This window comes from Protopterus annectens, chromosome 1.part1 (genome assembly GCF_019279795.1).
Source record: "Protopterus annectens isolate FY-2018-M chromosome 1.part1, PAN1.0, whole genome shotgun sequence".
Taxonomy (NCBI): domain Eukaryota; kingdom Metazoa; phylum Chordata; order Ceratodontiformes; family Protopteridae; genus Protopterus; species Protopterus annectens.
In genome coordinates, this window is record NC_056726.1 from 1,770,881,495 (window position 1) to 1,770,895,449 (window position 13,955).

The 13,955-nt window shown below is 40.4% G+C and overlaps 1 protein-coding gene across 1 annotated transcript in view; it reads left to right on the plus strand.

Moving 5' to 3' along the window:
• LOC122812128 (ficolin-1-like) overlaps positions 1-5,461 on the plus strand; it is a 1,158,126-nt gene extending 1,152,665 nt beyond the window's left edge. Inside the window, exon 9 of the mRNA XM_044084426.1 lies at positions 4,848-5,461. Within this exon, the coding sequence (XP_043940361.1) occupies positions 4,848-5,095 (248 nt within the window). The 3' untranslated portion in view covers positions 5,096-5,461. The remainder of the gene's footprint in view (positions 1-4,847) is intronic.
• The last annotated feature ends 8,494 nt before the right edge of the window (positions 5,462-13,955 follow it).

A 13,955-nucleotide genomic window follows, 5' to 3' on the forward strand; every position in this document is an offset into this window, starting at 1 on the left:
AAAGCTCAGTTGGATAACATGGGGCAACAAGGTGTGATTTGTCCAGTCACAGAACCAGCTGAATGGGTGTCATCCATGTTAGCAGCTCCCAAAAAGGCTCAGACAAAATCAGAATATGTATTAACCCAAGAGATTTGAACAAAGCATTGAAGAGACTATATCATCCGATGCCCACAGTCGAAGAGGTCCAGCTCTAATACCGAATGCCACAGTTTTTTCTGTTTTGGATGCAAAGAGTTCATTTTGGCAAGTGATGCTTGATCGCAAATCCTCATTTCTGACCACTTTTAGTACTCCATTTCAGCATATACGTATTCCTAACGATGCCATTTGGAATAAATTCTGGAAGTGAAGTCTTTCAGTGTGCAATGGAGCAAATTTTCTTGGGTTATCCTTGTGCCAAAATAGTAGATGACTTATTAGTTGGAGGTAATGGTGAAGCCGAGCATGACAGAAATCTAAAGAAAGTTCTAAGCAGAGCATGTGAAGTAAACTTGAAGCTCAATTCTCTGAAGTGCAAATTCAGACTTCCAGAAGTTAAGTGTGTAGGTCATTTATTTATCAGTACAGGCTTAAGACCAGATCCGACTAAGGAAGCAGCTGTTCTTGAGATGTCAGCACTAGACAATGCTCAATCCCTACAGTATTTCCTAGGCATGGTAAACTATTTAGGCAAGTTTATAACAGATTTCAGTGAGTCGACAGCACCTTTAAGAGAGGTGACATGCAAAAATGTTGCATGGTCATGGTTAGAACAGCACCAGAAGGCATTTGAAGACCATAAGCAGAAAATTGCTACCCTACCTACACTAAGATACTATGATGTTAACAAACCAATCTTTCCTGTAATGCTTTATTTATTTAACATTTGTTAACCAGGAAAGTCTGACTTGAAACAAAGCCAATTTTCAGCAGTGGCCTGGGGAGAAACACTCCAGGCACATCTTTGTAACATGGGAGGAAACTGGAGCACACCCACACAAACACAGCGAAGACATGCGGACTCTGCACAGAAGGACCACAGCCAAGAGTCAAACGGAAGAACCTCTTGCTGTGAGGCGACAATGCTACTGCTGCACCACTGTGCCATCCAACTTTAAAATTTGGTCTTAGCGCAGTTATACGTCAAGAAGATAGACCAATAGACTATGTATCTAGAACACTTACCCAAACTGAGATGCAATATGCTCAGATCGAGAAGGAACTTTTGGCAATAGTATTTGCATGTTCCAAGTTTCATGATTATATTTATGGTCAAGCTATCCAAATTGAAACAGATCATCAACCTCTAGTTATTATTCTAAAGAAGCCTATGCATTTCACTCCAGCAAGACTACAAAGAATGATGCTCAAATTGCAAAAGTACAACTTCAATATGATCTATACAAAAGGCAAATTGCTCTATCTGGCTCATACCTTATCCAGATAACCCGGAAATACAACGGAATGGCTTGACACAGAAAATTTTCAGTTTGATGTGATGGCAGTGCATAATTTTTCTACCACTAGACTTGAAGAGTTTAGAGATCACACAAAGACTGATCCAATTTTGCAAAAGCTCAATCACTACATTAATGTTGGATGGCCATCAAAGCAATCTAGTGTACCTCCTAAAGTGCAAACCTATTTTCCTTACAGAGATGAAATGTTGATAGAAGATGGCATTATTTTCAAAGGTCCTAAAATTGTTGTTCCTGCTTCCTTACAACAAGAGTATATTCTAATTTTGCATCATGGTCACCCAGGTTCCACATCCACTAAGTGAAGAATGACAGAATTAATATTTTGGCCTTCATTACCAGAAGACATTGATAAAATATTTTCTCCTTGTTCAGTATGCAATAGTACTAGATCGCATTTGCAGGGAGAACCATTTCATTTAAGTCCATTTCCTGAAATAACTTGGTCAACCGTTGCAAATGATATCTTCAAGTGGAATAATCAACACTATTTAGTATTGGTGGACTCTTATTCAAATTGGTTTGAGACTGATCTACTACATAACCTAAGTTCCACTGCTGTTATTACTAAGTTAAAATGTCATTTCTCGGTCCATAGTAGTCCACACAAAGTTATTTCTGACAATGGTACTAGTCAGTCATTTCAGAAATTTGCAAGAGAATGGGACTTTGTACATGTCACTAGTAGTCCTGAATATCCACAGTCAAATGGTTTAGCTGAACATGCAGTGTAGACTGCAAAGCAATTACTTGAAAGGTCAAAGTATTATAACACAGACATATTTTTGAATTTGCTTAATCTCAGAAACATACCCCATGACGATATTCTTGGCTCACCTGCTCAAAGACTTCTTTCCAGCAAACCAGTTTATTAAGGCCTAAATCTAAGAATCACAAAACCATCAAAGCTCAATTATCCAAGAAGCGTACAATCTAGCAGTCAAGTTATGACAAATTGAGGAGATTACTTCATCTGTTGAGGGAAGGAGAAACAGTCAGAATACAAATGGTGAAAGGTTTCAACCAGAGGGGTCAGATTACAGGCATTTGTCCTGAGCCAAGGTCCTATCTTATAGAATCCGAGGGTATGTGGTATTGAATGAATTGACGACATATTCTTCCTGTACCAGAATCATTATCATCATCATCATCAAGACATTGTTTCCATGATGTAGTTTCTGAATCCCGGAGCGTACCAAATGTTTCCATCCCAGAGTGTGTTCAAACCTCTGATTCCATTTCTGAAAATTTTTTGAAAACTCCAAAGGTCAAACATTGTGCTGAGACTGTTCCAGTTCCTAAATACAATTGCCAATTTTATGACACATGACATGGATGAATATCTAAGCCAAGTGTAAATTACGAAGCAACATGGACTTCACTGTATATATGTGTATTTAGTCTTTTATAAATTCATGAGGAAGAATTATCTGTGATTTCTGCATGTCAAATAGATTTGTAACATTGTCTAATCTATTTTCTCAAAGAGAGAGGATGTAGATTAGAAAGCATATGTAATGTGTGCTGTGTTAAGAATCATGTCAAAGATTGTGTGTGCACGTATAAATGCTAGACACATGCTATTCCTAGTGCCATTTTGAGAGAGCAGCCAGAGAGAGAGCATGCATGATCACAGTAGTTAGTTTGTATACAAGTTATTAAAGTTTTTAAAGTTAAAGTTAGTTAAAGTCAGTAACTTCTATCATGATGTGTTTGTATAAAATAAAGTTGCTTGAACAAAACCCATGTAAACTCTTCTATTGTGTCGAAAGTATGAGAGAGACAGGGTCCATCAACCGACCCTGGGAAATATAGACTCATAAGCCCAACCAACCATGTCTGCAAGGCCATGGAGAGAATCATGATGGACTTTATCAACAAAGACATAGATGACCTTCAAACTCTTGACCCCACCCAGTTTGGCTTCGTTAAGGGTAGATCATGCTTATTGAACCTGGTGGTCTTCTTCAAGAATGTCACCAAAGTCCTGGATGAAGGTAAAACAGTACATACAGCCTATCTTGATTTAACCAAGGCTTTTGACAGAATCCCTTATTCAGGCATCATTGAGAAACTCACCCAGCTGGGAAGTAATCCATATTTTACTAGATGGATATCCAACTGGCTCACTGACAGAATGCATATAGTCAAAGTTGGGGATTCCAATTCTACCAGCAGACCAGTTACCAGTGGTGTAACACAAGGATCTCTGCTGGGCCCCTACTGTTTGGAATCTATTTCTCAGAAGACCAGGTGAAAATAGATGGCATGTGGCTTACCAAGTTTGCTGATGACTGCAAATTGGGTGTAATTACTGAGTCCCCCAATAATGTTGCCATACTAGAAAAAGGGCTTACACAGACAATTGATTTGTGCCAAAGTCGCAGACTTAAACTAAATGCAAAACAAATGTTATCATCCCTTTTTGGAAAAGGTGAAGTCCCTGCAAATTACAACATTAACAGCATAAACTCTGTGGTGAGAGATTTGGGAACTCAGGTTAATAGCAGCCTTAACTTTGATCACCATGTGTCCACAGTGGTAAGAAGGGCATCACATCCAGAGCTAAGGATGTTTTTACTCCCCTGTACTCATACCTCATCAGATCACTAATAGAGTACAGTGTTCCCTTCTGTATGTACCTCACCAGACACCTGCAGCAGCTGGAGAGACCTCAGAGGTTTTTCACCAAGACAATTCAGGGCCTTCAACACATGACCTACATGGACAGACTTAAGGCTCTGTCACTGTGCTCTGTATCTTATAGACTGCTGAGAGGTGACTTGTGCCTGACCTACAGAGCAGTCTCGGACCCTAATGGAAATGCTGCACATCCACAAGTCAAATGGGACAAGATTCAGTAGCTGTAGGGATCTTAACCTAGCCTGCGAAATTTACAAGACATGCTGGAGAGACAGATATGTCTCCCAGAGATTGCACTCCTCTGGAAACAAACTCTAAATTCACATAAAACAGAGCTCCTCAATGACCATAACTTAGACAACTGCATGGGATACCATAAATTTACCCTGGGGGGTATCACCTATGTCCCTCTTGGATAAGGGCAGTTAGTGCTGATTATACACTCATGCTGCAAATATTGACCATACAGCTTGGTCAACAAGAGAATAAGGGTATAATATGGCTATGCTTATAAAGGTCCTACGACTGATAGCCTAGTTACCTTCTATGAAACTATGAACCAACTATGAGCCTACTATACTACATCAATGAGTATCAAATATCGAGGACTAAATAGACATTATTTTAATGTATGTTACTGTTACAGTATGTGTTTTTTTAAAGCCTCTTGCTTTAAAACTCCATTGACAAAATAAGTGCAGGTAACTGGCTATATTAACTGTCTCTGTGTTGCTTTCCTTTCAGGGGATTCCTTAAGTGGCCACGCAAACAACAGATTCTCCACACATGATCATGACAATGACTTGCATTCAGGGAACTGTGCCAGCATGTACAGTGGAGCTTGGTGGTACACAGCTTGTCACAATTCAAATTTGAATGGAAAATACCTAAAAGGAGAGCACAGTTCATATGCTAATGGAATAAACTGGAAGACTGGAAAAGGCTTGCATTATTCTTACAAGCTTACCGAGATGAAGATTAGACCTGAATAATGTGAAGGAAACAATGATTGCTTCAGAACAGTTGCTTGTATACAATAGCAGGTACAAATAAGGGCAATGATAATTCAACTATGGTCAGTCCCATCTACAGAAATTTGCTGTTTTAGATTCACAGAAACAGGACTTCAGGGAACCATATCCCTATAATAGACATTCAGTGATTTAACAGCTGATAAGTTAACAAGGATTCTTTAAAACATACATTCAAATATTTTAACTGTCTGCTTCTAGTCATTAGACCTGAGATTCTGTTTGCAATGCAGTAAAGCATTCAGAAGATGGCATTTTTACTACTTTGCTTTTAATATGCATGTTTTATCTTCTTTTTAAAAATAAAAAAGTTTCATTTTTAATATTTTTACCTTGCATGAACATGTTCATAGGTTCATAGGTTCATAGGTTCATACTAGGCTATCTGCCCGAGGGCATTTACAAGCCTAGCCCACCCCTTTAGTATGGGGAACTATACCCATTATTTTGCTGTGCCTCTGTTGAGCAGTGACACTGAGGTAATCCCTGGGGTATATCTGCGATCTCCCATCCATTGGTCAAGATTTCTGTTGAACAAGGCCATCACATATACGGGATTTTATTCCACAGCATAGGAGTCTTTGGGTGATGAATCTATCCTTGTGACTCGGATCTAGATTTTTGAGGTGAAGCATATTCATCAAATCTGGGTTTGACATGGCCTTGTATGTTAGGCAAAGGTCACCACTGAATAGAGCTGGAGTTCTTTCAGTCGGGCAGCATAGGACAGATGTTTGAGACCCTTTATCCTTTTGGTGAGGAACTTTTGTGGCCTCTCCAGCTGCTGCAAGTGTCGGGTCAGATACATTCCGAATGGGGCATTGTACTCAATCATTGGTCTGATGAGTGATGAGTATAGGGAGACTATGACCTCCCTTGATCTAGATGAGAATCCCTTCATGATAAGGTGGGCAATGTAGAAGGTCTTCCTAACTACTTTAGCTACATGGGTGTCGAATGACAGACTACTATCAACCTGGGTCCCCAGGTCCCTGATAACTTCTTCTGTGCTCAGTGGATTGCCACCTATTTGGTAGTAGGGTAACCTTGTTTTTTCGAAGGGTATGACTATGCATTTTTTGGCATTTAACTTTAGGCCATGGCTCTGGCACCAGTTATCCGTTTGTGAGACCCTTCTGAAGGATATCTGTGTCAGATGTGTTTTCTACTATGGGTTTGCAGTCATCTGATAACCCTCCTGTGTTTGCTTGACTTCGGAAAAAAGAAGAGAACAAGTGAACAAGAGGAGGCCAGCCCTGTGTACACCACACTGTGACAGGCTTTGAGTTGACACATGGCGCCAGCAACTCTGACCCCTGGGTTTCTGTCACTCAGCCAGTTTGCAACCCATCTTGTGATGTATGGGTTAACATTTAAGCTGATGAGTTTTCAATGATGCTGTATGGACTGCCTTCATGATCTGCCTTTGACAAAGCCAAACTGGGATGGATCCAAAGTCAAAGTCAATTATGTCTTCTTTATTTATGAGGTCCATCATCCTCCTCTCCATGGCTTGCAGATAAGGCTTGTCAAGCTAATGGGCGAAGTGGGACCACAGTTGCAGTAGAGGTAAGACTATGATTAAACAGCTGTCACACCATCAGGTCCCATGGATGCTGTGTTTTAGATGTTTGGGGGCTGGTTTGCACTGAACCTGTCAGCCAGTATGTTGGCAATGTCTGTAGGATCAGTAATCTTCACATCATTTTGAACTAGTTCTGAGCATATCTGGGAGTTTCCTCCCAGGTTTCGCCTTATGATTGTCTTTTGAGTCTTTAGCTATTTTTCTCTCAAAATTTGCTTTGGATGATTTTATGAGAGCTCTTAGTTTTTACTTATAGTGATCAAGGGTGTCTTACCTTTGTAGCTTCCTCCTTTTGTTGTAGAGTTTGTTTATGGCTGGGGTCCACCAGACTGACAAGAGTCTTCCATGCAGTCCTGCAGGTGCTGGTAGAAGGCATTTGTAGTGATTCAGCGGCTTGAGTACTGTTTTAGTTCTTTACTGTGGTCTTTTTGGGATGAGGACCTCGTGATCTGATCTCACCAGTGAGGGTCATTGTTGAACATTGTTGCTCCCCATGTTGTGATGATGAGATCAAGTATGTTTTCTCCTCTTGTGGGGATGGTGACTAGTTGTGTTCCATGGCATTTTTTTATGAATTCCAGGAAACTTTGGGGCTAGTGTGTGGGCTTTTGAGTAGTTCCCCCAGTCTATATTAGGGTAATTGAAGTCACCTAGTATGATGGTGTTTGGTGATACATTTATCCCCGTCTTGAGGTGTGGGTGTCTTTGATGAATATGGATACCCCACCTTGACAGGTGCAAGCCGTCCCTTGCGAAGCAGCGTGGCTTGTCCAGCATGTCATCCCAGGCAGACAGACATTGGTATCAGATGTATATCAGATCTCTGCACTGTTGAATGTGAATGAACTTATTAGAAACCAGATAAGCAAATTCAGCATTATAGAACAACATAGCATAGTGCAAAAGAATGGAAAAATGTGGCAGGAGACAGTATAGATGAAAATGCCTGTCACATCACAGAGCAGCATTCCCAGATAAACATAGTAGCCTACATTTGAACCTAAAGAAGATTTAGAGTAGACAATAAACTTAAACATCATGTCTTTGAACCTGAAAGGAAACCACTTTATTGAAAAGAAAATCATAAAGACATAAGAAGAACATGCTCTACCCAGCCAATCAAGGGAAGAATCAAAAACTAAACCCTAGAGTGGAGAGATAGTAAAACTCACCACAGTGCTGTGCTGCTACCTCTTAAAGCATATTGTACCTCCTAGCATAAATGTATTAAGTAATATGAATCCTATCAGCCAAAGAACTTTTTTCACATTTGTGGGCATTTAATGTTCAGGTTAGTATTTTTCTTGTGGAAAACATTTTGATTATATCCAATATAATTTCTAGTTTGTGATACATTTATATTTTACATTTTCAGTGACAAAAATGTTAAAAAAAGGATCATAGGTTCATAGGAGATTACTAGGCTATCAACCCGGAAGTCATTTCAAGCCTATCCATTTCATCCCAATGTAATACCACAGAAATGTTAGTTAATACCCAAGATTGCATTTAGTGATGGCTGTCCATGTCCTGGAGGGTTGTGGGCTCTATTGCCGGTAATAATATACAGTGCTCCATCTACTCGTCTAGGTTCCTCTTGAACAGTGTCACAGAGGTGCTCTGTTTCACATGAATAGGTAGCCTAATCCAAAGACACAGTAGTCACTGAGAGATAAATCTGTCCCTCCAGCATGTCCTATTTAAGTCGGAGGCCACATTTAGGCCCCGGGAATGGGTAGTCCTGTTTGATTAACGGATATGCAGCAAGTTCATTAGCTTTGGGTCTGAGATTGCTCTGTAAGCCAGGCCTAAGTCTCCCCTAAGAAGTCTATATGATACAGAGTATAGTGACAGGAACTTTAGTTGATCTGTGTATGGCACATGCTGGAGTCCCTTGATTTTCTTAGTTAGAAACCTCTGAGGCTCTCCAATTGCTGCAGAGACTTTGTATGGTACATGCCGAATGGGGCGCTATACTGAATTATGGGCTAGATTGGTGATGAGTATAGAGGGGTTATAACCTCTTTTACTCTCCAGATGATGTCTTTACTAACCAAGTGTACTACGTAGAAAGCCTTCATTAGTACAGTAGACACATGGTGGTCGAAGTTAAGGTCACAGTCTGCTTGTGATCCCAGTTCCCTTACCACTTTGTGGGTACTTAGGGTATTGTTGTTGATTTGATAGTGTGAAGGGATATTGTTTGTGCAAAAGGGAATGATGATGCATCTCTTTGCATTCAGTTTGAGACTGTGAGTAAGACACCAGTCATTGGTTTGCGTAAGACCCTCATGGAGTATACTGATATAATTTGGGGATTCAATAATTACACCCAATTTGCAGTCGTCTGCAAAATTGGTCAGCCACAACCTCTTAATTTTGACCTGAACATCTGAAAAGTATATACCAAACAGTAGGGGGCCCAGCACTGCCTGCTGTGGCACCTCATTGGTAACAGGTCTGCTAGTTGGTGTGGAATCACCCACTTTGATAATGTGTATCCAGTTTGTGAGCCAGTTGGCAACCCATCTTACAATGATGGGGTTTACATTAAGTTTGCTAAGTTTATCAGCAATGCCTGAGAGTGGGATTGTGTTGAAAGCCTTGACCAACTCTGGGTATGCTGTGTGCACAGATTTGCCCTCGTCAATCACCCTGGTCACATTTTCAAAAAAATACACCAGATTTAACAGGCAGGATCTGCCATTCACAAAGCCAAATTGGGTAGGATCCAGGGTTTGGATGTCATCTATGTCTTTATTTAAGAAGTCCATAATGATGTGTTTCATGGCCTTAAAGATGAGGTCAGTCAGGCTTATGGGCCTGTAATTCCCTCTGTTTGTTGCTAGGCCACCTTTGTGGAGGGGAGTAACTGTTGCAGTTCTCCATTCCACAGGAACAAAGCATGTGGTTAGACTTTGATTGAAAAGGATACTTAACGGTGATGATAGTTCATGTTTTAGCCTATTTAGAAGACAGTCTGGCATGCCATTTGGTCCCATAGAGGCTGTTTTTTTTTGCCTTGGACAAGGCTTTGATGATATGTTCTTCAAATACGTGGGGTGGGAAGTTTGGGGGAAGGTTTGGAGGGGATAAGGGAGTGAAATTTTCACCAAACCTATCTGCTAGCAGGTTTGCTATCTCCGTGGGGTCAGTGAGTGTGATACCATTGGTCACTAGTTCTGCACATACTTGGACCCTACCTTTTAGGCTACACATATATCTGTAAAAGGCCTTATAGCTATCCTTGGCTGTGCTTGCTAACTTTTTCTCAAAGAAACCCTTAGATGATTTGACAAGTTGCCTTATTTGCATGTTCAAGCTAATGAGGGTGCTTTTCCATTGTTGGGGCCGCACCTTTGTTTTCTTGGACAGCAACTTTTTGTGTTTATTGCAAAGTTTGTTGATGCTGGATGCCCAGCATGTTGGCTTGTTTTAACTTGGGGCTCTTGCTTTGATTCTTTCTGGTACATCCAAATCTATACACTTATGCAAGTGACTGTACAGGGTTGTAATGCAAATTTTGGTGTAGTTACCAATTCCAGCTGTGGGCGAGGCTTGGAATGCACCTCACCTAGGAGAGTATAGTTTACCTTGGTGAAATGTTTTAGTCTGATTTTACCCATTTTGAGTTCTGGTGGTAGTGTCAGCTTGAAGGTGATGGATTTGTGATCAGATTTAACTAATGAGGGTCCGACAGTTGCGATAGTGCATCTGTTGTGAGGACCAGATCTAGTATGTTTATTCCTCTTGTTGGGGTATGAACAATTTATTCCAGGGCATTTGAGTTAACAAAGTCAAGGAACTTTTGCACTAGTGAGTTAGAGCTAGCATAGGTTTCCCAGTTGATGGTGGGATAATTGAAATCCCCATAACCAGTGTGTATGGTAACATTTGGATTGTCTCCAGCTTGGTCAAGTAGGCTTTGTGCACGTCATGACCCACAGATGGGGAATCTATAACTGGTTATGACTTGAATGGGGGTCTTACTCACCATAAACTGAACTTGGAGTAACTCCATGAAGGTGTCCAGTCTAACTAGTTGGGAGGTGAATTTATCTCTAATATTGATAGAAACACTGCCTCCTTTTGTTTTCATACGTTCATTTTGCAGTCTGCAGACGTGGAAAGCATTGTAGTCTTGCAAGGCTCAGGTACTCTCTGAGGCCTTGAACCAGGTTTCAGTGATTGCACAGACATCTACATCTTCCATTGATAGAAGTGCTTCCAGGGTGTGCAGTTTGTGGTTTAAGCTCCTAGTGTTTAGCAGCATGACCCTTATTTTATGACTGGCAAATCTCACATCCTTAAGTTTGTTTTGGAGACTTTACCTAAAAAATGTACTATGGGGGAGGCAAGAGCCTTTGCCAGCAGCCGCAATCTTAGAGGTGCCAGGTACAAACCATCTCTGGCAAAGCAGTGAGGTTAGTCGACTATGGCTTCCCAGGCTGACAGGATCTGGATCCCCTTTGAAGGCCTATGCATGGCAGTTGCATTATGTGTAAACTATAGCAGCAAAGTAACAATGTGTCATCAGTTGTGAAAAACAAGAACATAATAACTGGCTGACTGTAAAATCACTAGATCCCACTAATGTGGCTACATTTCACTGAAAACTGACTGCACTGAATTAGACTCTGCCTTTCTCCGTGCAACCATGGTCAGTCCCATCTACAGAAATTTGCTGTATTTTAGATTCACAGAAACAGGATTTCAGGGAACCATATTTCTGTAATTGGGATTCAGAAATTCAGCAGCTGATAAGTCATCCTGAATTCTTATAGATTAGGTTCATAGATTAATACTAAGCTAACTGCCCTTGCGAACCATTTTAAACCTAGCCAATTATCCCTTGTGAGACTCAAACCCTGCACCTTGTGTTTGTAAGGCAAACACCTTAACCATTAGGCCGCCCTCCTCTTGAAAACATACATTCTAGTATTTTAACTGTCTGCTTATACAGTCATTAGCCTTGACATTCAGTTTGCAAGCAAGCAGTGATCTGATGCAGAGATACAGCTAAGATAGCAAGGTATATCTTTCTATTACCTGTCTCCTTGTGGCCTAAATAGGGGACACACCCAGGTCAATGTAGAGATTACAGAATACTTGGGGCAATAATTATGTAAATATTACTCATTTGGAAGGGGGTAAATGCTGAGGAGTGTTCCACATCGAAACGGTGGCAGTGCCCTAAACCCTTCAGATACAGGAATGATTCACAAATTGAGTCAGATCCTACCATAATAACAGATGGTATAGTGATACAGACAAATAAATAAATTAATAAATATATGGCCTGCAGCATTGGTCACTGTAAAGGGGAAATGTTTTCTTCTACTTTGAAGAGATGTATGGATCATCTTTATCCTTTGCTGCTCATGGGCTCAAATTTGAACACTAGGCTATCTGTCTGCAGACTGCCTGCAGACTATTACAAGCCTAGCCAATGATCTGGGGTTAGAACCAAACCCTGTAACATATATTTCTGAGGTAAAGACCTTAAGCAGTATGCCAATCCTCCCCCTAATTATAAGACATTAACTCAATACCCCTGGTTTTACTAGACCAGTGCTCTAACTCCTAAGCTACAATGCCACTGATGGCTTTTCCTATTTCATTTGGAGTTTTTCTTGAACAGGAAATCTGCCACCTATCCTGGTATGTTTATAACAGAGAGTAAATGCAAAGGGCATCCAAAATTAATTTCCAAGAAGAATAGTGAGGTGGCAATGGAACTTCATAATGTCAGAAGTCTAAATAAGATGTACAGTGTTCTTGATTATGGAGGACATCATTTTCTATCCTGTCGAAGAACTCTTCCTTAAGGACCAATCTAACATCTCTTAAATTCCATTGAATAATTTATTAATTTACTTAAGTTTGCGAACCAGGGCAGATCACCAGTCCAGATGGACCAGATTCAGGCTCAGCCTAGAAAAATGCACTCAGCACTTATTCAATGCTGCCTTCCCATCCCTAACAGCCTAAGGGGCTGGTGTGGCACGTGTTCACCTGCATAATCATGGTGCAAAGGAAGGTCACTAGAACACTGATTATCTCTTAATTGCTTGTTAGCACAACCCCTAGGATGACCTAGAAAGAACCAAATGAATACCTCTTTGACATAGAGAAACTAGCAATCAAAAATAATGTCATCACCATGGCTGATTTTGACTCCCTTGTTTTTGAGTCGGATAGTTACATAACCAATAATAATTAGAACTAGTGCCTTCTTGATTGTGCTAGCACTAACTGTACAGAACAACTGTTGAAAAACACTCCTAGGGGAAAGACATTTTAGGCCTTGCTTTAACTGATGTATCTTTGGTCTGTTCATCTGTCCAGTCACATGCGTACATATAACAATTTATCCAGTATTGACTGTCTCCATATTAATGATGCTGTTGCTAACAATAACCATGTTCACATCATAAATACTCCTATATGTCAGTCACAGACAGTTTTAATAAATTCTGCAGCTTCCTGGATAACTGCATCATAAATCATGTCTAAATTAGAAGCAGAGTGTGAAATTTAACACCAACCATCTGAGGTGTAACTATGGGTGAAACACTCTTTACAGTCAGAAACAAATCTGTACATGACCTGCAAACAGTACCCAGCATCACTAATGGTAATCAGACTCATCATCCATAATGCATTAAAAAGGTAATCTGCTCAATCAACCATTCTATGAGCATAAGATGAACAAATAGAATGGAAGATGGTTATAGTGTTCTTCAATTACTTAAGAAAACTTGGAGTTAATACTCAGGATTATAGTGCTCTAGAAGTCAGTGGCACAGTGTACCCCAAAACACAACCAACTGTAAATGTCCCAGTAAAAAAAATGAACACCAATTTCAGAATCTTGATAAAGAAGGCCACTGCTATTCTTGACCCCATGTGATCCTCTGACACACTGTCTCTTGAACAGACTGACATAGCCCTGAACAAAATCAAGAACTCAAGCTCCATGAACCGATAGGATACCTGGAATTTTCTCCAGTGAACTTCATATATACGTAACTAAAATACACAGGCATGGTACCCTAAAAATGGCAGCAGGTCAACTGTTTCCCTATCCATAAGGGAATATCTGCAGGTGATTTTGGAACAAGAGACCAGCAGTCTTAGAAGTATCCTGTACAGGTTTACCAACAGAATCATTATGGAACTTGTTCAGAGGGATTTAGGCTATCTCTGGCTTCCATATATGAACCAATATAGATT